Source organism: Oncorhynchus tshawytscha, linkage group LG19 (genome assembly GCF_018296145.1).
Source record: "Oncorhynchus tshawytscha isolate Ot180627B linkage group LG19, Otsh_v2.0, whole genome shotgun sequence".
Taxonomy (NCBI): Eukaryota; Metazoa; Chordata; class Actinopteri; order Salmoniformes; family Salmonidae; genus Oncorhynchus; species Oncorhynchus tshawytscha.
In genome coordinates this window covers 56269059-56294976 of record NC_056447.1, presented here as the reverse complement: position 1 = coordinate 56294976, position 25918 = coordinate 56269059, and the positions used below count along the sequence as shown (strand labels likewise).

The 25918-nt window shown below is 44.1% G+C and overlaps 1 protein-coding gene across 3 annotated transcripts in view; it reads right to left on the bottom strand.

The window, feature by feature from the left end:
- LOC112218949 (potassium voltage-gated channel subfamily C member 1-like) overlaps positions 1-25918 on the bottom strand; it is a 52172-nt gene that overhangs the window by 15487 nt on the left and 10767 nt on the right. For 2 of the 3 annotated variants that reach the window (XM_042301941.1, XM_042301939.1), the window contains exons 2-5: positions 17154-18138; positions 15764-15796; positions 13054-13113; positions 11322-11498 (exon numbers count right to left, since the gene is read on the bottom strand). In XM_042301941.1, coding sequence (XP_042157875.1) covers positions 11322-11498; positions 13054-13113; positions 15764-15796; positions 17154-18138 — 1255 coding nt within the window. The remainder of the gene's footprint in view (positions 1-11321; positions 11499-13053; positions 13114-15763; positions 15797-17153; positions 18139-25918) is intronic. The other variant, XM_042301940.1, reaches the window with a different exon arrangement.

Below are 25918 nucleotides of genomic sequence, written 5' to 3'. Positions count from 1 at the left end.
CAGCCTGGTGTGTCTCTATGATGGACCCATGTCAGCCTGGTCCCATGTCAGCCTGGTCTGTCTCTATGATGGACCCATGTCAGCCTGGTCTGTCTCTATGATGGACCCATGTCAGCCTGGTCTGTCTCTATGATGGACCCATGTCAGCCTGGTGTGTCTCTATGATGGACCCATGTCAGCCTGGTCTGTCTCTATGATGGACCCATGTCAGCCTTGTCTGTCTCTATGATGGACCCATGTCAGCCTGGTCTGTCTCTATGATGGACCCATGTCAGCCTGGTCTGTCTCTATGATGGACCCATGTCAGCCTGGTCTGTCTCTATGATGGACCCATGTCAGCCTTGTCTGTCTCTATGATGGACCCATGTCAGCCTGGTCTGTCTCTATGATGGACCCATGTCAGCCTGATGGACCCATGTCTGTCTGTCTCTATGATGGACCCATGTCAGCCTGGTCTGTCTCTATGATGGACCCATGTCAGCCTGGTCTGTCTCTATGATGGGACTGTCCATGTCAGCCTTGTCTGTCTCTCTGATGGACCCATGTCAGCCTGGTCTGTCTCTATGATGGACCCATGTCAGCCTGGTCTGTCTCTATGATGGACCCATGTCAGCCTGGTCTGTCTCTATGATGGACCCATGTCAGCCTTGTCTGTCTCTATGATGGACCCATGTCAGCCTGGTCTGTCTCTATGATGGACCCATGTCAGCCTGGTCTGTCTCTATGATGGACCCATGTCAGCCTGGTCTGTCTCTCTGGACCCATGATGGACCCATGTCAGCCTGGTCTGTCTCTATGATGGACCCATGTCAGCCTGGTCTGTCTCTATGATGGACCCATGTCAGCCTGGTCTGTCTCTATGATGGACCCATGTCAGCCTGGTGTGTCTCTATGATGGACCCATGTCAGCCTGGTCCCATGATGGACCCATCAGCCTGGTCTGTCTCTATGATGGACCCATGTCAGCCTGGTCTGTCTCTATGATGGACCCATGTCAGCCTGGTGTGTCTCTATGATGGACCCATGTCAGCCTGGTCTGTCTCTATGATGGACCCATGTCAGCCTTGTCTGTCTCTATGATGGACCCATGTCAGCCTGGTCTGTCTCTATGATGAACCCATGTCAGCCTGGTCTGTCTCTATGATGGACCCATGTCAGCCTGGTCTGTCTCTATTATGGACCCATGTCAGCCTTGTCTGTCTCTATGATGGACCCAGCCTGGTCTGTCTCTATGATGGACCCATGTCAGCCTGGTCTGTCTCTATGATGGACCATGTCAGCCTGGTCTGTCTCTATGTCTGTCTGGTCTATGATGGACCCATGTCAGCCTGGTCTGTCTCTATGATGGACCCATGTCAGCCTGGTCTGTCTCTATGATGGACCCATGTCAGCCTGGTCTGTCTCTATGATGGACCCATGTCAGCCTTGTCTGTCTCTATGATGGACCCATGTCAGCCTGGTCTGTCTCTATGATGGACCCATGTCAGCCTGGTCTGTCTCTATGATGGACCCATGTCAGCCTGGTCTGTCTCTATGATGGACCCATGTCAGCCTGGTCTGTCTCTATGATGGACCCATGTCAGCCTGGTCTGTCTCTATGATGGACCCATGTCAGCCTGGTCTGTCTCTATGATGGACCCATGTCAGCCTGGTCTGTCTCTATGATGGACCCATGTCAGCCTGGTCTGTCTCTATGATGGACCCATGTCAGCCTGGTCTGTCTCTATGATGGACCCATGTCAGCCTGGTCTGTCTCTATGATGGACCCATGTCAGCCTGGTCTGTCTCTATGATGGACCCATGTCAGCCTTGTCTGTCTCTATGATGGACCCATGTCAGCCTGGTCTGTCTCTATGATGGACCCATGGACCCATGTCAGCCTGGTCTGTCTCTATGATGGACCCATGTCAGCCTGGTCTGTCTCTATGATGGACCCATGTCAGCCTGGTCTGTCTCTATGATGGACCCATGTCAGCCTGGTCTGTCTCTATGATGGACCCATGTCAGCCTGGTCTGTCTCTATGATGGACCCATGTCAGCCTGGTCTGTCTCTATGATGGACCCATGTCAGCCTGGTCTGTCTCTATGATGGACCCATGTCAGCCTGGTCTGTCACTATGATGGACCCATGTCAGCCTGGTCTGTCTCTATGATGGACCCATGTCAGCCTGGTCTGTCTATATGATGGACCCATGTCAGCCTGGTCTGTCTCTATGATGGACCCATGTCAGCCTTGTCTGTCTCTATGATGGACCCATGTCAGCCTGGTCTGTCTATATGATGGACCCATGTCAGCCTTGTCTGTCTCTATGATGGACCCATGTCAGCCTTGTCTGTCTCTATGATGGACCCATGTCAGCCTTGTCTGTCTCTATGATGGACCCATGTCAGCCTGGTCTGTCTCTATGATGGACCCATGTCAGCCTTGTCTGTCTCTATGATGGACCCATGTCAGCCTTGTCTGTCTCTGTATTTCTTACAACCTGTTGCTGTCTTGTTTTTTGTTTTCTCCAAACACAAATGTCAACAGACAATGTCAACAGACAGTCAGTGAGGTCAACAACAGTGGTATTCTCCATGCATTGAGTGTGTCAGTAGTATGCATTGAGTGCATCATGTTCAACAACATGCATGCACAGGGTGGTACTGGAATGGTTTAAAGGAGCAGACATGTTGACATTCAACTAGGCCACCTGAATGGCTACAGTATATTGGAGAATATGTTGGCAGTCTGCTACAGTATATTGGAGAATATGTTGGCAGTCTGCTACAGTATATTGGAGAATATGTTGGCAGTCTGCTACAGTATATTGGAGAATATGTTGGCAGTCTGCTACAGTATATTGGAGAATATGTTGACAGTCTGCTACAGTATATTGGAGAGTATGTTGGCAGTCTGCTACAGTCTATTGGAGAATATGTTGACAGTCTGCTACAATATATTGAAGAATATGTTGGCAGTCTGCTACAGTATATTGCAGAATATGTTGGCAGTCTGCTACAGTATATTGGAGAATATGTTGGCAGTCTGCTACAGTATATTGAAGAATATGTTGGCAGTCTGCTACAGTATATTGGAGAATATGTTGGCAGTCTGCTACAGTATATTGGAGAATATGTTGGCAGTCTGCTACAGTATATTGGAGAATATGTTGACAGTCTTCTACAGTATATTGGAGAATATGTTGGCAGTCTTTCTTCAGTATATTGGATAATATGTTGGCAGTCTGCTACAGTATATTGGAGAATATGTTGGCAGTCTGCTACAGTATACTGGAGAATATGTTGGCAGTCTGCTACAGTATTTTGGTTGAATATGTTGGCAGTCTGCAACAGTATATTGGAGAATATGTTGGCAGTCTGCAACAGTATATTGGAGAATATGTTGGCAGTCTGCAACAGTATACTGGAGAATATGTTGGCAGTCTGCTACAGTATATTGGAGAATATGTTGGCAGTCTGCTACAGTATATTGGAGAATATGTTGGCAGTCTGCTACAGTATATTGAGAATATGTTGGCAGTCTGCTACAGTATATTGGAGAATATGTTGGCAGTCTGCTACAGTATATTGGAGAATATGTTGGCAGTCTGCTACAGTATATTGGAGAATATGTTGGCAGTCTGCTACAGTATACTGGAGAATATGTTGGCAGTCTGCTACAGTATATTGGAGAATATGTTGGCAGTCTGCTACAGTATATTGGAGAATATGTTGGCAGTCTGCTACAGTATATTGGAGAATATGTTGGCAGTCTGCTACAGTATATTGGAGAATATGTTGGCAGTCTGCTACAGTATACTGGAGAATATGTTGGCAGTCTGCTACAGTATACTGGAGAATATGTTGACAGTCTGCTACAGTATATTGGAGAATATGTTGGCAGTCTGCTACAGTATATTGGAGAATATGTTGGCAGTCTGCTACAGTATATTGGAGAATATGTTGACAGTCTTCTACAGTATATTGGAGAATATGTTGACAGTCTTCTACAGTATATTGGAGAATATGTTGACAGTCTGCTTCAGTATACTGGAGAATATGTTGGCAGTCTGCTACAGTATATTGGAGAATATGTTGGCAGTCTGCTACAGTATATTGGAGAATATGTTGGCAGTCTGCTACAGTATACTGGAGAATATGTTGGCAGTCTGCTACAGTATTTTGGTTGAATATGTTGGCAGTCTGCAACAGTATATTGGATAATATGTTGGCAGTCTGCTACAGTATATTGGAGAATATGTTGGCAGTCTGCAACAGTATACTGGAGAATATGTTGGCAGTCTGCTACAGTATATTGGAGAATATGTTGGCAGTCTGCTACAGTATATTGGAGAATATGTTGGCAGTCTGCTACAGTATATTGGAGAATATGTTGGCAGTCTGCTACAGTATATTGGAGAATATGTTGGCAGTCTGCTACAGTATACTGGAGAATATGTTGGCAGTCTGCTACAGTATACTGGAGAATATGTTGGCAGTCTGCTACAGTATATTGGAGAATATGTTGGCAGTCTGCTACAGTATATTGGAGAATATGTTGACAGTCTGCTACAGTATACTGGAGAATATGTTGGCAGTCTGCTACAGTATATTGGAGAATATGTTGACAGTCTGCTACAGTATATTGGAGAATATGTTGGCAGTCTGCTACAGTATATTGGAGAATATGTTGGCAGTCTGCTACAGTATATTGGAGAATATGTTGGCAGTCTGCTACAGTATATTGGAGAATATGTTGGCAGTCTGCTACAGTATATTGGAGAATATGTTGGCAGTCTGCTACAGTATATTGGAGAATATGTTGGCAGTCTGCTACAGTATATTGGAGAATATGTTGGCAGTCTGCTACAGTATATTGGAGAATATGTTGCAGTCTGCTACAGTATATTGGAGAATATGTTGGCAGTCTGCTACAGTATATTGGAGAATATGTTGGCAGTCTGCTACAGTATATTGGAGAATATGTTGGCAGTCTGCTACAGTATATTGGAGAATATGTTGGCAGTCTGCTACAGTATACTGGAGAATATGTTGACAGTCTGCTACAGTATATTGGAGAATATGTTGGCAGTCTGCTACACTTTTTACCAATTCTCCCTGTAGATTTGGGGATTCTGTCCTGTGTTCCCTTTAACTGAAAGCCAAGGGCTGAATCCCCCAACTTGAGAAACGGAATGAGGTTTTGCATACATTAGGCATCGATGGCAATAAGAGATTTGTTAGGTCACTGTTGGCTCAAGCCCCAATAGAACAATAGCTTTGTGCTTTTAGATACCAGTTAAAACACAGACTGGATTAGAGTTGGCGTAGTCATGAATTATATATTTTTTAAAGACAGACATTTATAAGTCTAATATTATTATTTTTTACAGTGTTTGTTGTTTTACAAATTTAGGGTTGGCTATTTCATTTTACTCTGTCATGAGGCAACTTCACAGGACTTCATAATGCCACAGGACTTCATAACGCCACAGGACTTCATAACGCCACAGGACTTCATAACGCCACAGGACTTCATAACGCCACAGGACTTCATAACGCCACAGGACTTCATAATGCCACAGGACTTCATAACGCCACAGGACTTCATAACGCCACAGGACTTCATAAGCCACAGGACTTCATAACGCCACAGGACTTCAAAACGCCACAGGACTTCATAAGCCACAGGACTTCAAAAGCCACAGGACTTCATAAGCCACAGGACTTCATAAGCCATAGGACTTCATAAGCCACAGGACTTCATAAGCCATAGGACTTCATAATGCCACAGGACTTCAAAACGCCACAGGACTTCATAAGCCACAGGACTTCATAAGCCATAGGACTTCATAAGCCACAGGACTTCATAAGCCACAGGACTTCAAAAGCCACAGGACTTCATAAGCCACAGGACTTCATAAGCCACAGGACTTCATAAGCCACAGGACTTCATAAGCCACAGGACTTCATAAGCCATAGGACTTCATAAGCCATAGGACTTCATAAGCCATAGGACTTCATAATGCCACAGGACTTAAGCCACAGGACTTCATAAGCCATAGGACTTCATAAGCCACAGGACTTCATAAGCCATAGGACTTCATAACGCCACAGGACTTCATAAGCCACAGGACTTCATAACGCCACAGGACTTCATAAGCCACAGGACTTCATAAGCCACAGGACTTCATAAGCCACAGGACTTCATAAGCCACAGGACTTCATAAGCCACAGGACTTCATAAGCCACAGGACTTCATAAGCCATAGGACTTCATAAGCCACAGGACTTCATAAGCCATAGGACTTCATAAGCCATAGGACTTCATAACGCCACAGGACTTCATAACATAGGACTTCATAACAGGACTTCATAAGCCATAGGACTTCATAAGCCATAGGACTTCATAAGCCATAGGACTTCATAAGCCACAGGACTTCATAAGCCACAGGACTTCATAAGCCATAGGACTTCATAAGCCACAGGACTTCATAACGCCACAGGACTTCATAAGCCATAGGACTTCATAACGCCACAGGACTTCATAAGCCATAGGACTTCAAAACGCCACAGGACTTCATAAGCCATAGGACTTCATACTCCATAGTCAGATATTATCTATTAGCGTTGGGCTCTAACACCACACTAATTACACCCATCAGCAAGACAGGGCATCATGATGATCGTTAATAGCGTCAGATTCCTAATCATCAGCAGGGTTCCTCATCAGCAGGGTTCCTCATCAATAGCGTCAGATTCCTAATCATCAGCAGGGTTCCTCATCAATAGCGTCAGATTCCTAATCATCAGCAGGGTTCCTCATCAGCAGGGTTCCTCATCAATAGCGTCAGATTCCTAATCATCAGCAGGGTTCCTCATCAATAGCGTCAGATTCCTAATCATCAGCAGGGTTCCTCATCAATAGCATCAGTAGAACAAACACACCAGCTAGCTGCATACATGATAGAGCCAGTAAAACAACAAACAAAACATACATGAAGGCTTTCTTCACTTGTATTTCATATAATAACATCTCAAATTGGTTGTTTTGTTTGTGTAACATATAGGAACATTATATATAGGTACATTATGTATGTTGTGTGTATATAAAATAGTCACTTCATAAAATTTTTTTAAAAAGTCAGAATTCATCTAAGATAAATCAAGAAATCTGTCATTCATTTAGTTGTTTTTTTTTTGCTGAGGAGATCTTCGCTGCGCAATGTTACATCTAGCTAAGGTGTTTGGTGCAGTATTTCTCAATTTAAAAAAATGTGCCTGAAAAACTGGTCAGTGCACTGCATTCAGTCTATCGAGTCGGGAAAGTCTGGCTGTGCTCAGGACTGACTTCTGAGAACTATAACCTGTCTACAACTTCATCATCCGCAAGCTGTCAAACTAAATAAAGCACAAGCTAAATGCTGTTTATCAGCCCCCCTCAAAAGAATTGCTATTTGGCTAAGTTCCAACCCTGTGTTTGTCAATGAAGCTAGCAGTCACATTGAGCAGCCAGGCCACAATTTAATTACATTTTTTATTTAACTAGGCAAGTCAGTTAAGAACAAATTCTTATTTACAATGACGGCCTACCCCGGCCAAACCCGGAGAACTCTGGGCCAATTGTGCGCTGCCCTATGGGACTCCCAATCAACTTATCAAGTCACTGGGCAAGTGGGCATGATCCTAATCAAATCTAATTTTATTTGTCATATGATCCTAATCTATATCCACCCATCCTGTATGTCGTGACAAACTCACTTACAGAACATAGTTTTGGACGAGACTGACTTTATGGCCAAAATTATCCTATTTACACTTTGTAGTCAATTTTGATACTATAATCAATGTTTCTGACTCATACCCAGCTAGCACAGTGGATCTGGGCCGATTCCGGCTGAGTCGGGGCACTCGGCCAAGAGTCAGGTGTGAGTTATCTGGCCCAAATGTATTACTTGGGGCTCGGGCTGCTTTATATAATTAACATAGAATTATTTATTTTCCCATATTTTTTCATTGTTTCTGTGATCAAAAAATACAAATAACATTTAAACGAAATTCTTTAAGAGTACTGTGTAGTATTTTAGTATGTTGATACTTTGTGCAAGGCAATTGATAGGCATTAAAAACTTTGTGGATGGAGCCTGTATGTATAAAATGTATAATAGTGATATTTAAAATTACTAAATTGGGTAGTTTTGTATACATTTATAAAAATTTGGATCGGGTCGCTTCTGGGGGATTCTGGTGAGATGCTGGCAAAGTCGTCTGAATTCCAGTAGATGGAAACGGGCCGATGTACTGGGGCCGGTTCTGGGCAGTGGTTAATTTTCATTCCGTGTCGATTCCAACACCCGATTCCGGGCCGATTCAATCAGTTCCGGCCTCCCGGAAGATGGCCGCTTCTGGGCCAGATTCCTCATTGCTAGCTGGGTATCGATGCCACATAGGCCGTTTAAAACCAGAGAAGTTGGTTCTGAAGGAAAAGGATCATTGGAATACGTCTGATTACATCTTATAGTACTTTCTGCATCCCAAATGACACTCTATCCCAAATATACGGCCCTGATCAACAGTAGTACGCTATATAGGGAATAAGGTGTCATTTGCGACGCAGGCCCTAGTCCCTTTGCACTATTTCAATCTGATGATGTCATGGGCTCTCCAGTAATGTCCATTAATGTCCAGCAATGTCCTGTAATGTCCTGTAATGTCCAGTAATGTCCTGTAATGTCCAGTAATGTCCAGTAATGTCCTGTAATGTCCTGTAATGTCCTGTAATGTCCTGTAATGTTGTGTAATGTCCTGTAATGTCCAGTAATGTCCTGTAATATCCAGTAATGTCCCAGTAATGTCCAGTAATGTCCTGTAATGTCCTGTAATGTCCAGTAAGTAATGTCCAGTAATGTCCTCCAGTAATGTCCTGTAATGTCAGTAATGTCCAGTAATGTCCAGTAATGTCCTGTAATGTCCAGTAATGTCCTGTAATGTCCTGTAATGTCCAGTAATGTCCAGTAATGTCCAGTAATGTCCTGTAATGTTGTGTAATGTCCTGTAATGTCCAGTAATGTCCTGTAATGTCCAGTAATGTCCTGTAATGTCCAGTAATGTCCTGTAATGTCCAATGTAATGTCCTGTAATGTCCAGTAATGTCCTGTAATGTCCAGTAATGTCCAGTAATGTCCAGTAATGTCCTGTAATGTCCTGTAATGTCCTGTAATGTTGTGTAATGTCCTGTAATGTCCAGTAATGTCCAGTAATGTCCTGTAATGTCCAGTAATGTCCTGTAATATCCAGTAATGTCCTGTAATGTCCAGTAATGTCCTGTAATGTCCAGTAATGTCCTGTAATGTCCTGTAATGTCCTGTAATGTCCAGTAATGTCCAGTAATGTCCTGTAATGTCCTGTAATGTCCATGTAATGTCCAGTAATGTCCAGTAATGTCCTGTAATGTCCTGTAATGTTGTGTAATGTCCTGTAATGTCCAGTAATGTCCTGTAATGTCCAGTAATGTCCAGTAATGTCCAGTAATGTCCTGTAATGTCCAGTAATGTCCAGTAATGTCCAGTAATGTCCTGTAATGTCCTGTAATGTCCTGTAATGTCCTGTAATGTCCTGTAATGTCCTGTAATGTCCAGTAATGTCCTGTAATGTCCAGTAATGTAATGTCCAGTAATGTCCAGTAATGTCCAGTAATGTCCTGTAATGTCCTGTAATGTCCTGTAATCCAGTAATGTCCAGTAATGTCCAGTAATGTCCTGTAATGTCCAGTAATGTCCAGTAATGTCCAGTAATGTCCTGTAATGTCCAGTAATGTCCAGTAATGTCCAGTAATGTCCAGTAATGTCCTGTCATGTTGTGTAATGTCCTGTAATGTCCTGTAATGTCCAGTAATGTCCTGTAATGTTGTGTAATGTCCTGTAATGTCCTGTAATGTCCAGTAATGTCCAGTAATGTCCAGTAATGTCCTGTAATGTCCAGTAATGTCCAGTAATGTCCTGTAATGTCCTGTAATGTCCAGTAATGTCCAGTAATGTCCAGTAATGTCCAGTAATGTCCTGTAATGTCCAGTAATGTCAGTAATGTCCTGTAATGTCCAGTAATGTCCAGTAATGTCCAGTAATGTCCAGTAATGTCCAGTAATGTCCAGTAATGTCCAGTAATGTCCAGTAATGTCCAGTAATGTCCAGTAATGTCCAGTAATGTCCAGTAATGTCCAGTAATGTCCAGTAATGTCCAGTAATGTCCTGTAATGTCCAGTAATGTCCTGTAATGTCCTGTAATGTCCTGTAATGTCCAGTAATGTCCCAGTAATGTCCTGTAATGTCCTGTAATGTCCTGTAATGTCCTGTAATGTCCTATAATGTCCAGTAATGTCCAGTAATGTCCTATAATGTCCTGTAATGTCCAGTAATGTCCTGTAATGTCCAGTAATGTCCAGTAATGTCCTGTAATGTCCTGTAATGTCCTGTAATGTCCTGTAATGTCCTGTAATGTCCAGTAATGTCCAGTAATGTCCAGTAATGTCCAGTAATGTCCAGTAATGTCCAGTAATGTCCAGTAATGTCCTGTAATGTCCTGTAATGTCCTGTAATGTCCAGTAATGTCCAGTAATGTCCAGTAATGTCCAGTAATGTCCTGTAATGTCCTGACCTTGATTCTTTTGCAGAAGTATTTTTAGAACTCAGACTTTCGAAGATGAGTCTTTAAAAAAAACATGTAAAACTCAACAACCACAAAAAAACATCTGCTTAAGTGTGTGTACATTACTGTATTTACTTGGGATATTGTTTTTCAATGGGAAAGGTTCCAAACTAGCTGAATCTGGAGGGCGTCTTTAATGACCCGTCATGTTCTATGGAGTTCAGAGCACTTCTCTACAGAGCTACGGTAGCTACAAGTATCATCGACAAAGACGTTTCAAAAACACGTTGGTCAAAAGAAAGACAAAACCGAATGTAAAGTGACCTCTGTCTATTGTTAGGAGGAGAGGTCAAACCAGAATGCAGATCTATAAGATGACAGTTAGGGGTAGAGCAAAGGCTTGGATAACAACCTTGTGTGTGTGTGTGTGTGTGTGTGTGTGTGTGTGTGTGTGTGTGTGTGTGTGTGTGTGTGTGTGTGTGTGTGTGTGTGTGCGTTTGCATCATATGCATGTACACATGCTTGTTGGCCACAGGTTGAAATTGTGTACTGTATGTACGATTATGAGAAATCAGGTCGTAGGGAAAGCAACCCGTTTAATAGCTGCCTATGTTTGGCAGTTACAGTACATAACTCTCCTCCCTCCTCCCCTTGTGTGGTTGGACTGTGTTTGGCTGTTACTGTAGGTGTACGTACCCCTCCTGACTCTACACCCTTTGTGGTTGGGTCGTTCTGCAGCTGTGGTGATGAGACAACAAGGCCGTTCTCTCTCACTGGGGCTGAAAATCTCCTCTGGCGAGATGGCCTGGTCTATATGAGGACAGTCTTCATTGGCTAGAGCTGCGTTGGCCGCCTCCCCATTCAGCTTGGAATCTTCAGACAGACACACAGGAGATTCCATAGAAATATAATTAGAACAGGAGATTCCATAGAAATAGAATTAGAACAGGAGATTCCATAGAAATAGAATTAGAACAGGAGATTCCATGGAAATAGAATTAGAACAGGAGATTCCATGGAAATAGAATTAGAACAGGAGATTCCATGGAAATAGAATTAGAACAGGAGATTCCATAGAAACAGAATTAGAACAGGAGATTCCATGGAAATAGAATTAGAACAGGAGATTCCATAGAAATAAATTAGAACAGGAGATTCCATATACAGTGGGGCAAAAAAGTATTTAGTCAGCCACCAATTGTGCAAGTTCTCCCACTTAAAAAGATGGGAGAGGCCTGTCATTTTGTCTGTCATAGTTGAAGTGTACCTATGATGAAAATTACAGGCCTCTCTCATCAGGAGATTCCATTTTTAGAACAGGAGATTCCTGTAAATAGAATTAGAACAGGAGATTCCATAGAAATAGAATTAGAACAGGAGATTCCATAGAACAGGAGGAAATAGAATTAGAACAGGAGATTCCATAGAAATAGAATTAGAACAGGAGATTCCATAGAAATAGAATTAGAACAGGAGATTCCATAGAAATAGAATTAGAACAGGAGATTCCATAGAAACATATTAGAACAGGAGATTCCATAGAAATGGGAATTAGAACAGGAGATTCCATCAGAAATAGAATTAGAACAGGAGTTTCCCACAGGAGATTTGGAAATAGAATTAGAGATTCCATGGAAATAGGGAGATTCCTGTCAAATTGTCTAGTCATAGGAGATTCCTATGAAAAAATTAGAACAGGATTCCATAGAAATAGAATTAGAACAGGAGATTCCATGGAAATAGAATTAGAACAGGAGATTGCCATGGAAATAGAATTAGAACAGGAGATTCCATAGAAATAGAATTAGAACAGGAGATTCCATAGAAATAGAATTAGAACAGGAGATTCCATGGAAATAGAATTAGAACAGGAGATTCCATATCAATAGCATTAGAACAGGAGATTCCATATCAATAGAATTAGAACAGGAGATTCCATATCAATAGAATTAGAACAGGATATTCCATAGAAACAGAATTAGAATAGGATATTCCATAGAAACAGAATTAGAATAGGACATTCCATAGAAACAGAATTAGATCAGGAGATTCAGGAGATTCCATAGAAGTAAAATTAGAATATCATTTCTCCAGGAGATACAGACAACAAGGTCAAACACTCTGATCAAATAAAAGATTTAAATGCTTCTTGTCCAACTGCCAAACAAGAGACCAGAGCAGAGAACTGCAACAATTAGATAAACGGGCATCCCAATTCAATTCAATACAACTTCATTCCTTCCCTCAGAGGCTAACCTGAAGTCTGGCAAAAGTGAATCATATGATGTTTAGTAACAAACAACAACATTACCAGCTTAAAGGAGCTACATATAGGATTTTTTTAAACAACAAAAACATAATTTCAAGAAAATATCCATAATATAGCTGCAGTAATGGGGGAATGATATTGTTTTAAAGTGCTACTTACCCTCCAGTGTTGTGCTTGGCTGTGATATTCGCCTATTGATTTCTGCCGCTGGAGAGGCATCTGTTGTCAAAATGGGAAAGCTGTTTTGTCTTTGTGGCTGTGTTATCTAGTGGAAGTAGGGTCAAGTGACCAATATAGAAAAATCATAATTTCCTGGTTACTAAAATTCTACACTGTTAGCTCTATTTCGGGTTTATGTGAGGAAACAAGCATTGAACAGCGTAGGGAATTATTGTGCTATATAAATCGCTGTGAAATATCTTTTATCCAAAATCAAAAGTGAAAAGTGTAAGTCTCCGTTATGTTACAGGGAAATTGGATGCGGGGGGGGGGGAGCATAGTGCTGTTGCAATTCACCTATCTTACAATGTTTTTTAAATGTATTTAACCTTTATTTAACCAGGCAAGTCAGTTAACAACAAAGTCTTATTTACAATGACGGCCTACCCCTGGCCAAACCCGGACGACGCTGGGCCAATTGTGCACCGCCCCATGGGACTCCCAATCACGGCTGGATGTGACACAGCCTGGATTCGAACCAGGCACTGCAGTGACGCGTCTTGCACTGAAATTATGTGCCACTCGGAAGCCCACATAGGGGAGAAGGTATGAGAAATTCTAGGTGCAGCACCTTCAATTAGAAGATGGGGTATGAAAAGCTTTATGTTGCGTGCTACATTCTGTACTGCACATATCCCAGCATGATTCAAATAAAATATTACTGACTGTTTAACCTCTCCTGGGTAGGGGGCAGTATTTTCACTTCCGGATGAAAAGCGTGCCCAAAGTAAACTGCCTGTTATTCAGGCCCAGAAGCTAGGATATGCATATAATTGGTAGATTTGGATAGATAACACAAATAATGTCTGTGAGTATAACAGAACTGATATGGCAGGCAAAACCCTGAGGACAACCCCCCTCAGCCTACCACTATTTTCAATGGCTGTCACTTTAATTATAAGGCGAAGACCTCCCAGATTGCAGTTCCTAGAGCTTCCACTAGATGTCAACAGTCTTTAGAAAGAGTTTCAGACTGGTTTTTGGAAAAATGAGCTAGAATTTGTAGTTTTTCTAGGTGGCTCCCACTCTTGGCTGTAGTGTTTCCAAGCGCGTGGAAGAAAGAGAGCGTATTTTGGTATTTTTCTCCGGTAAAGACAATAATGATTCTATGTCTTAAATTTTTACGTTTATTTACATATTAGGGTACCTAAGGTTTCATTATTAATGTTTTTTGACTTGTTTGGAATAGTTTATTAGTAACGTTTGGGATTCCTTTTGTATGCATTTTGATAGAGGGAAAATGGGTGGATTATTGACTGAAGCGCACCAGCTAAACTGAGTTTTTATGGATATAAACAAGGACATTATCAAACAAAAGGACCATTTGTGATGTATCTGGGACCTTTTGGAGTGCCAACAGAAGAATATCATCAAAGGTAAGGCAATTATTATATCGCTATTTCTGACTTTTGTGTCACACCTGCCTGGTTGAAATATGTTTTTCATGGTTTTGTATGCGGGGCGCTGTCCTCACATAATCGCATGGTTTGCTTTCGCCGTAAAGCCTTTTTGAAATCTGACACAGCGGCTGGATTAACAAGAAGTTAAGCTTTATTTTGATGTATTACACTTGTGATTTTATGAAAGTTAAATATTTATAATACTGTAGTTGGAATTTCGCGCTCTGCAATTTCATATTGGCCAGGTGGGATGCCCATAAGAAGCTAAATAAATTATACTAGCACTGCTTCGGACAGTCAACAGCAGGATTTGAAGCATGCTCCAGAAGGTACAGTGTGTACAGTAGTAGTGGTGGTGATGGTGGACTGTTGGTTAGTGGGTTTAGTGGTGGGTGCATTTTAGTATGCTACGTCAGATGGTGCCAACGTGAGACAAGTATGTTAGCCTTAAAAACATCAACCCACTTGACCTGACAAGTAGCAGCCTAGTACCTCGGTAGCGCATGTTAGTCGCCTGCATTCAATGATCAGCACAAGTTAATGTGTGCCATGCTTGTCCATGTTAGTTAATGTGTGCCATGCTTGTCCATGTTAGTTAATGTGTGCCATGCTTGTCCATGTTAGTTAATGTGTGCCATGCTTGTCCATGTTAGTTAATGTGTGCCATGCTTGTCCATGTTAGTTAATGTGTGCCATGCTTGTCCATGTTAGTTAATGTGTGCCATGCTTGTGCATGTTAGTTAATGTGTGCCATGCTTGTTCATGTTAGTTAATGTGTGCCATGCTTGTCCATGTTAGTTAATGTGTGCCATGCTTGTCCAGTACTTAACTTGATGCGATTGTCCTTTATATACCTAAAATTAACACTGAACTTTAAATTGCTCTTTCTTTTATAGTACAGCTGTTGTAGTTACCATAGTAACAACATTTCTGTTATTGATGCCAAATTACTACGCAACAACAATCGCTAACTTCATACGGGTATTTAGTTTTACAGAATCTTTTACATATCTTTTCATTGCCTTGATGTAAGCCCCTTACACATATATGAATCTTCATTACATAATTATTACTATATAGGTATGTGTGACACGGATGCAGACGCCAGACTGGCTGTGAGAGTGCTAGGAAGGTGGCAGTGAGTCGTGTGCTACGTCCCACGGGCTACATCTCAATCTGCTAATCATAAAGCTTATTGATCTTTTAATAAATGAGAGATGAATTTGTTAAATCAGAAGTGGCCGAGTTACCTGGTTGAGCCACTGGGAGTCGAGGGAGGGCGTCTACAGATAAACAGTGAGACAAATAGTGAGAGAGACAGTGAGACAGACAGCGAGACAGACAGCGAGACAAACAGCGAGACAGACAGTGAGACAGACAGTGAGAGAGACAGTGAGAAATACAGTGAGAGAGACAGAGAGAGAGACAGGGAGAGAGACAGTGAGACAGACAGTGAGAGAGACAGTGAGACAGACAGCGAGACAGACAGCGAGACAAACAGCGAGACAAATAGTGAGACAGACTGTGAGACATACAGTGAGACAGACAGTGAGAGAGACAGTGAGAGAGACAGTGAGAGAGACAGTGAGACAGACAGTGAGAGAGACAGTGAGAGAGACAGTGAGACAGACAGTGAGACAGACACAGTGAGAGAGACAGTGAGACATACAGTGAGACAGACAGTGAGAGAGACAGTGAGAGAGACAGTGAGAGAGACAGTGAGACAGACAGTGAGACAGACACAGTGAGAGAGACAGTGAGACAGACAGTGAGACAGACACAGTGAGAGAGACAGTGAGAGAGACAGTGAGACAGACACAGTGAGACAGACACAGTGAGAGAGACAGTGAGACAGACAGTGAGACAGACACAGTGAGAGAGACAGTGAGACATACAGTGAGACAGACAGTGAGAGAGACAGTGAGAGAGACAGTGAGAGAGACAGTGAGACAGACAGTGAGACAGACACAGTGAGAGAGACAGTGAGACAGACAGTGAGACAGACACAGTGAGAGAGACAGTGAGAGAGACAGTGAGACAGACACAGTGAGACAGACACAGTGAGAGAGACAGTGAGACAGACAGTGAGACAGACACAGTGAGAGAGACAGTGAGAGAGACAGTGAGACAGACAGTGAGAGAGACAGTGAGAGAGACAGTGAGAGAGGCAGTGAGAGAGACAGTGAGACAGACAGTGAGAGAGACAGTGAGACAGACAGTGAGAGAGACAGTGAGAGAGACAGTGAGAGAGACAGTGAGAGAGACAGTGAGACAGACAGTGAGAGAGACAGTGAGACAGACAGCGAGACAGACAGCGAGAGAGACAGTGAGAGAGACAGTGAGACAGACACAGTGAGACAGACACAGTGAGAGAGACAGTGAGACAGACAGTGAGACAGACACAGTGAGAGAGACAGTGAGAGAGACAGTGAGACAGACAGTGAGAGAGACAGTGAGAGAGACAGTGAGAGAGACAGTGAGAGAGACAGTGAGACAGACAGTGAGAGAGACAGTGAGACAGACAGCGAGACAGACAGCAAGACAAACAGCTGAACAATAGGATGTTGCAGGAGAGTTTGACTACAGAGAAGAGAAGAAATGAAGAGGGAAGGAGAGGAGAGAAAAGAAGAGATTTCTCACCTGGAAACTTTACTTTGAAGACGTCATCGTGTGTCATAGTAATGTTTTGAGCCAGAGCCAAAACGGGGTGGACTAATTTCGGGCTTTCAGGAAGGAGCGGTGCTTTATGGGGCGTTGGAGGAGAGTTGATGCTGGACTTATAGTAGTTGGGTGATCCTGGTTGGGGTGCTCGTGGGATATGCTTGTTCTTCTTCTTTGGTAGCTTCTGCTTCGCCATGGCCAAGGAGTAATACATTCCAAAGTTGTTGACGATCACGGGGACGGGCATGGCGATGGTCAGTACACCCGACAGGGCGCACAGCGCTCCGACAAGCATGCCAGACCACGTCTGGGGGTACATGTCGCCGTAACCAAGGGTTGTCATGGTAACGACGGCCCACCAGAATCCGATGGGGATGTTCTTGAAGTGCGTGTGCTCGCTGGCGCGCGGGTCGGTCGGATCCGCTCCCATCCGTTCGGCGTAGTAGATCATCGTGGCGAATATGAGGACTCCGAGTGCGAGGAAGATGATGAGGAGTAGGAACTCATTGGTGCTTGCTCGTAACGTGTGACCCAGAACCCTCAGGCCCACGAAGTGACGGGTCAGCTTGAAGATTCGCAGGATCCTGACGAACCTCACCACCCTCAGGAACCCCAGAACATCCTTAGCTGCTTTAGACGACAGCCCACTCAGCCCGACCTCCAGGTAGAACGGTAAGATAGCCACGAAGTCGATAACATTCAGAGCTTTCTTCATGAACTCCATCTTATCCGGACAGAATATGACTCGCATCATGAACTCAAAGGTGAACCAGACCACGCAGACGCCCTCGATATAGGTGAGATAGACCACCGTCTCCGTCTCCTGGTACACATGCTCCACCGTCACGTTGTCCACCAGCTCCAGCTCGGTGCGGTTCACGATGGGGTTGAAGAATTCGTGGGTCTCCAGACAGAAGGTGGAGATGGACACGAGGATGAAGAACAGAGAGGCCAGGGCTATCCACTGTGGAGGGAGAGAGGGGAGGAGAGAGAGGAGGGAAATGGAGAGGTGGACAGAGCGAAAGAGAGAGAGAGTGAAAAGGGGAGAGAGTAATGGGGGAGGGAGAGAGTGGGATAGGGAGAGGGGAGAGGGTAGGAGTGGGGAGAGGGGAGGAGTGGATAGAGGGGAGAGGAGGAGAGAGGGGTGTGGAGACAGGGGAGGAGAGGAGAGGAGTGTGGAGGAGAGGGGAGGGGAGGAGAGAGTTTGGGATTTAGTGAATGATTTGACCCAAATACAATGCTTTTATTTTTTTAAATATTTAGGACTAACATTTCTTGCCACCCATTCTGAGTCATTTCTGAGTAGCTGGCTGCCTTGACAGGAACTAATGGGGATCCATAATAAACCCCAGCAAGAGTAGCTGCTGCTTTGGCAGGAACTAATGGGGATCCATAATAAACCCCAGCAAGAGTAGCTGCTGCTTTGGCAGGAACTAATGAGGATCCATAATAAACCCCAGGAAGGGTAGCTGCTGCCTTGACAGGAACTAATGGGGATCCATAATAAACCCCAGGAGGAGTAGCTGCTGCTTTGGCAGGAACTAATGGGGATCCATAATAAACCCCAGCAAGAGTAGCTGCTGCTTTGGCAGGAACTAATGAGGATCCATAATAAACCCCAGGAAGGGTAGCTGCTGCCTTGACAGGAACTAATGGGGATCCATAATAAACCCCAGGAGGAGTAGCTGCTGCTTTGGCAGGAACTAATGAGGATCCATAATAAACCCCAGGAAGGGTAGCTGCTGCCTTGACAGGAACTAATGGGGATCCATAATAAACCCCAGGAAGAGTAGCTGCTGCCTTGAGAGGAACTAATGGGGATCCATAATAAACCCCAGGAAGAGTAGCTGCTGCTTTGGCAGGAACTAATGAGGATCCATAATAAACCCCAGGAAGAGTAGCTGCTGCTTTGGCAGGAACTAATGGGGATCCATAATAAACCCCAGGAAGAGTAGCTGCTGCTTTGGCAGGAACTAATGGGGATCCATAATAAACCCCAGGAAGAGTAGCTGCTGCTTTGGCAGGAACTAATGAGGATCCATAATAAACCCCAGGAAGAGTAGCTGCTGCATTGGCAGGAACTAATGGGGATCCATAATAAACCCCAGGAAGAGTAGCTGCTGCCTTGGCAGGAACTAATGGGGATCCATAATAAACCCCAGGAAGAGTAGCTGCTGCCTTGGCAGGAACTAATGGGGATCCATAATAAACCCCAGGAAGAGTAGCTGCTGCATTGGCAGGAACTAATGGGGATCCATAATAAACCCCAGGAAGAGTAGCTGCTGCCTTGGCAGGAACTAATGGGGATCCATAATAAACCCCAGGAAGAGTAGCTGCTGCCTTGGCAGGAACTAATGGGGATCCATAATAAACCCCAGGAAGAGTAGCTGCTGCCTTGGCAGGAACTAATGGGGATCCATAATAAACCCCAGGAAGAGTAGCTGCTGCCTTGGCAGGAACTAATGGGGATCCATAATAAACCCCAGGAAGAGTAGCTGCTGCCTTGGCAGGAACTAATGGGGATCCATAATAAACCCCAGGAAGAGTAGCTGCTGCCTTGGCAGGAACTAATAGGGATCCATAATAAACCCCAGGAAGAGTAGCTGCTGCCTTGGCAGGAACTAATGGGGATCCATAATAAACCCCAGGAAGAGTAGCTGCTGCCTTGGCAGGAACTAATGGGGATCCATAATAAACCCCAGGAAGAGTAGCTGCTGCCTTGGCAGGAACTAATGGGGATCCATAATAAACCCCAGGAAGAGTAGCTGCTGCCTTGGCAGGAACTAATGGGGATCCATAATAAACCCCAGGAAGAGTAGCTGCTGCCTTGACAGGAACTAATGGGGATCCATAATAAACCCCAGGAAGAGTAGCTGCTGCCTTGACAGGAACTAATGGGGATCCATAATAAACCCCAGGAAGGGTAGCTGCTGCCTTGGCAGGAACTAATGGGGATCCATAATAAACCCCAGGAAGGGTAGCTGCTGCCTTGGCAGGAACTAATGGGGATCCATAATAAACCCCAGGAAGAGTAGCTGCTGCCTTGGCAGGAACTAATGGGGATCCATAATAAACCCCAGGAAGAGTAGCTGCTGCCTTGGCAGGAACTAATGGGGATCCATAATAAACCCCAGGAAGAATAGCTGCTGCCTTGGCAGGAACTAATGGGGATCCATAATAAACCCCAGGAAGAGTAGCTGCTGCCTTGGCAGGAACTAATGGGGATCCATAATAAACCCCAGGAAGAATAGCTGCTGCCTTGGCAGGAACTAATGGGGATCCATAATAAACCCCAGGAAGGGTAGCTGCTGCCTTGGCAGGAACTAATGGGGATCCATAATAAACCCCAGGAAGAGTAGCTGCTGCCTTGGCAGGAACTAATGGGGATCCATAATAAATACAAATACAGGATATTTTGTGAGGGCTCTTTCTCTTTCTAGGTTTATTAGCCCCCTTTCCATTTTTTACGATCCCATGATCCATGTCTCACTGATGAAAGAGTCGTTGCAGGTCTCTTTGCTGAAGTCGCATTTGACTTTGAATGGTAGTTTGCGTGACCTCAGCTCAGCCTATCACAAAACCAATGTCGGCACATCTTGGTAGGGGGGCCGGCCGTTGCCCACTGATCAACCAAAGGCCCTTTATAGATTAGTATAACAGAGAAATTGCACAAAAATCTTTTTTATCTTAAAATGTTCATGGGCCCCCGGCCCAAACTTTGTCCGCCCCCTCTGACATTCGCCAGAATTTCCAGATGGCTCCCTAGTCGATGGGCCCTGGTCGATGGGCCCTGGTCGATGGGCCCTAGTCGATGGGCACTGGTCGATGGGCCCTGGTCGATGGGCCCTGGTCGATGGGCCCTGGTCGATGGGCCCTGGTCGATGGGCCCTGGTCGATGGGCCCTGGTCGATGGGCCCTGGTCGATGGGCCCTGGTCGATGGGCCCTGGTCGATGGGCCCTGGCCGATGGGCCCTAGTTAAAAGTAATGAACTATAGAAGGCAATACGGTGCCATTTTGGGATGCAGATGTAGAGGTTTACTGTGATGGTAAAAACAGCCTATTAGTATGGGCAGAGTGATCTTCTACAGTAGCACGGCCCCTCCATGTCCACAGTACAGTGGAGCCCAAGGTCACAGTGATATATGGTGTCGGGAACAGCAGTCAGACGACACACAGTAGGACTGAAAAGACTCCATCTAAGTCACAACAATAGACAAACACAGTTTGCTTAAACTAATAACACGCAAACAATTATATGTTTTCATGTCTTTATTAAACACACCGTGTAAACATTCACAGTGCAGGGTGGGAAAAGTATGTGAACCCTTGGATTTAATAACTGGTTGACCCTCCTTTGACAGCAATAACCTCAACCAAACCAAACGTTTTCTGTAGTTGCGGATCAGAACTGCACAACGGTCAGGAGGAATTTTGGACCATTCCTCTTACAAAATGTTTCATTTCAGCAATATTCTTGTGATGTCTGGTGTGAACCTATCTCTTGAGGTCATGCCACAGCATCTCAATTGGGTTGAGGTCAGGACTCTGACTGGGCCATTCCAGAAGGTGTATTTTCTTCTGTTGAAGCCATTCTGTTGTTGATTTACTTCTGTGTTTTGGATCATTGTCCTGTTGCATCACCCAAATTCTGTTGAGCTTCAATTGGCAGACAGATAGCCTTACATTCTCCTGCAAAATGTCTTGATAAACTTGGGAAATCATTTTCCCGTCGATGACAGCAAGCTGTCCAGGCCCTGAGGCTGCAAAGCAGCCCTAAACCATGATGCTCCCTCCACCATACTTTACAGCTGGGATGAGGTGTTGATGTCGGTGTGCTGTGCCTTTTTTTCATAGTGATGCGTGTTCCTTCCAAACGACTCAACTGTAGTTTCATCTGTCCACAGTCATCTTTGCAGGATGGCCACTCCTAGGGAGAGTAGCAACAGTGCTGAACTTTAGAGACAATTTGTCTTACCGTGGACTGATGAACGTCAAGGCTATTAGAGATACTTTTGTAGTCCTTTCCAGCTTTATGCAAGTCAACAATTCTTAATCTCTGAGATCTCGTTTGTTCAAGGATTGGTTCTCATCAGGCAATGCTTCCTGTGAACAGCAAACTAACATTTTGAGAGTGTTTTTTATACGGCAAGGCAGCTCTAACCAACATCTCCAATCTCGTCTCATTGATTGGACTCCAGGTTAGCTGACTCCTGACTCCATTTAGCTTTTGGAGAAGTCATTAGCCTAGGGGGGTTCACATACTTTTCCCAACCTACACTGTGAATTTTTTAATGATGTATTCAATATAAACAGGAAAAATACAATCATTTGTGTGATAATAGTTTAAGCAGACTGTTTGTCTATTGTTGTGACTTAGATGAAGGTCAGATCAAATGTTATGGCCAATTTATGCAGAAATCCAGGTAATTCCAAAGGGTTCACATACTGTTTCTTGCCACTGTGTGTCTCCTCCTCACTAGGCTACCTGCCGCCCCGTGCTATGGGGTGGCAGGAAGCCTAGTGGTTAGAGCGTTGGGCTAGTAACCGAAAGGTTGCTAGATCGAATCCCTGAGCTGACAAGATAAAAAAAATCAGTCGTTTTGTCCCCCGAACAAGGCAGTTAAACCCACAGTTCCTAGGCCGTCATTGTAAATAAGAATTTGTTCTTAACTGACTTGCCTGGTTAAAATGAAAAAAAGGTCTCCTCCTCATATATCTGTCAATAAATCTAATATGGAAGGAGAGTGACACTCCACTGCTGAAAAGAAAGACACTAAGAAGGAGGTTGTTGTTACAGTAGAACCAAACACCAAGCATCATCGTGAGGAGACAGAGTAGCTCTCAGGTTGTCATCTTGATAACACGACCTTGTCGCCAAGGACTCTCTTAGGGTAAGTGGGGAGAACCCACTGCTAAATAAATTAGTTAGGTTCTCAAGGGTTTTGACTAGAGTGTTGACAACTACTGACGTTAGTGACTTTTTCATACCAGCTTAGTAGAACTTTCGCAAAAGGTTAGGAGAATTAGGTTAAGGTTAGGTCACCTAAAATTCTCTCCTCCTAACCTTCTACGAAAGTCACTTCTGTTCATAGCTGTGCTCCATCTAGTCACAACCGTTTTCTAGTACAGTAGTTAGTCTCACGTCACCATACTGCCAAGTTTAGTTCATCAAGCGTGCAAGCCAGCCAGCTAGAATCAAAGCTATAGGTTCTTTTAAGATTGTTTTTTTCAAGCCGGAGAGTGAGGTTACAAAATTCAATTCTTACAAGAGCAACAGAAAATCATTTATACACTAAGCCAGGTGTTTTACACAGTGAGCTGTAGAAGTCCATTCATCCTTTGTAAGATATAGGTTCAAATACTGTTTGGGGGAAAAATAGAATACTTTAGCCGAGCTCGATTGAGTATGTGTAAAGGAACTAATAGAGTAGTCACAAAAGTGCAAACCCCTCCCATCTGGCACTCCAGACAGGCTAAAGCAAGCGCTCAACGTCTTTGAAAGACTTCAGATAGATAGTATTTGAACCCAGACCTAGTACTCACAGAGACATGTCTATGCGTGTACCAACCAGCCAGTCAGGCAGACTAATGGAATGAATTATACATCTGGGAGGGGTGTGTGTGTGTGGGGTGTGTGTGTGTGTGTGTGTGTGTGTGTGTGTGTGTGTTGCTAAGTGAGAGAAGTCTGGGTATGATTGAAGCTCGGAGTTAATGCAACACACACACACACACATACTGTACACACACACACACACATGGTACACACATACACACATACTTTACACACACACACATACTGTACACACACACACACATACTGTACACACACACACACATGGTACACACATACACACATACTTTACACACACACACATACTGTACACACACACACACATACTGTACACACACACACACATGGTACACACATACACTCATACTTTACACACACACACATACTGTACACACACACACTCAGTCTTCAGACCTTAAAGAGAATGCATAGTAGAAAGAGTAGGTAGGTGTTCAGTGGGGTTTAACCTGGGAGAGAGCAGGCTGGGCAGGTAACAGGTTGGCTACAGCATAGCTATACCTGAGTTTTGTTTAAGGCAAACAGTTGCTGCCGGAAGAGTTTATTTCTTAGTCTTTGTCAACGTCCTGTTTATTTTCTGTACAAAATGTATTGACCAATTAGTCTTGCATATGTTAATATTGTAAATAAAAGCCTCTAAGATAGGTGAGCACCAGAACGTCCTGTCTGTCTCCTCACTGTCCGTTCCACCTCTTTGTGTACATAACATCCTGCCTGTCTCCTCACTGGGGGGCTGAGTTAAACATTTTGGGAACCACTGGCCTAAAGTGACATCCTATTCTTGTCTCCTTGTCTCCTTCCCCAATCAGTAGTGGTATGGAGGTATTTGACTGTTGAAAGATACAATCGTCTAGGCATGGTTAATGTTGCTTTATCCTTCCCACGTGTTATCAGATAGGTGTGTAGAAGAAGGAGAAGAGGGGAAACCAGCCGCATCCCTCATCAACTTATCTTTGCACGAACAGTCAAGTTAGTACTCAATCACAACATCAGCTAAAATGAAGCCCCTTGGTCTTCTGCCCTCTAAACAACTGAAGCCCTCTTCATTACCGTAGACTAGATTACATTTTCAGTTCTGATTCATGTGTAACTCCACGTATCTGCTATTAGTGTTTCCAGCTAAGACCCGTCATATGTTCCCTGATTAAGAGGTGATGACCCCTCCACTACCATTGTCAACTCTCCCCCTGACATGAACTGAAGCCATGTACCGTGTGCCCTCATCCATTGGAGCATTGAATGCTTCCTCTTCAAGCACTGTGAGTAGCCCAGCCAATGTTATTTCATTACTGTGTGAACGATCAATGAAAATTCACTAACACAATCACATTATTACACATCAATGAGATTTTACTCCCTGCTTGGACTAAATCATTCATTCATAGCTGTGTTGCCTAACTGTGTCGGGTATTGTTTTTTTGTGTGTGTGTTTCCAGTGAAATCCTGTCCTGACCTCAGCGGAAGATTTGAGCTCTTCAGCAACACCCTCCAGCCACGATGAGCCTGTTGTGTCCTGAAGTCAAGCCTCTGACGACATCAAGCCCTGTCCTGTCATGTCCTGAGGTCAAGCTTCTGAAGACATCAACCCCTGTCCTATAGTGTCCTGAAGTCAAGCTTCTGAAGACATCAAGCCCTGTCCTGTCATGTCCTGAGGTCAAGCTTCTGAAGACATCAACCCCTGTCCTGTCGTGTCCTGAAGTCAAGCTTCTGAAGACATCAACCCCTGTCCTGAAATCAAGCTTCTGAAGACATCAACCCCTGTCCTATAGTGTCCTGAAGTCAAGCTTCTGAAGACATCAACCCCTGTCCTGAAATCAAGCTTCTGAAGACATCAACCCCTGTCCTATAGTGTCCTGAAGTCAAGCTTCTGAAGACATCAACCCCTGTCCTGTCGTGTCCTGAAGTCAAGCTTCTGAAGACATCAACCCATGTCCTGAAGTCAAGCTTCTGAAGACATCAACCCCTGTCCTGTCATGTCTTCAAAAGCTTGATTTCAGGACATCAAGCCCTGTCCTGTTGTGTCCTGAAGTCAAGCCTACATCACTATAGCCTGAGTACCGTGGATGGTTTACATCACTATAGCCTGAGTACCGTGGATGGTTTATATCACTATAGCCTGAGTACCGTGGATGGTTTATATCACTATAGCCTGAG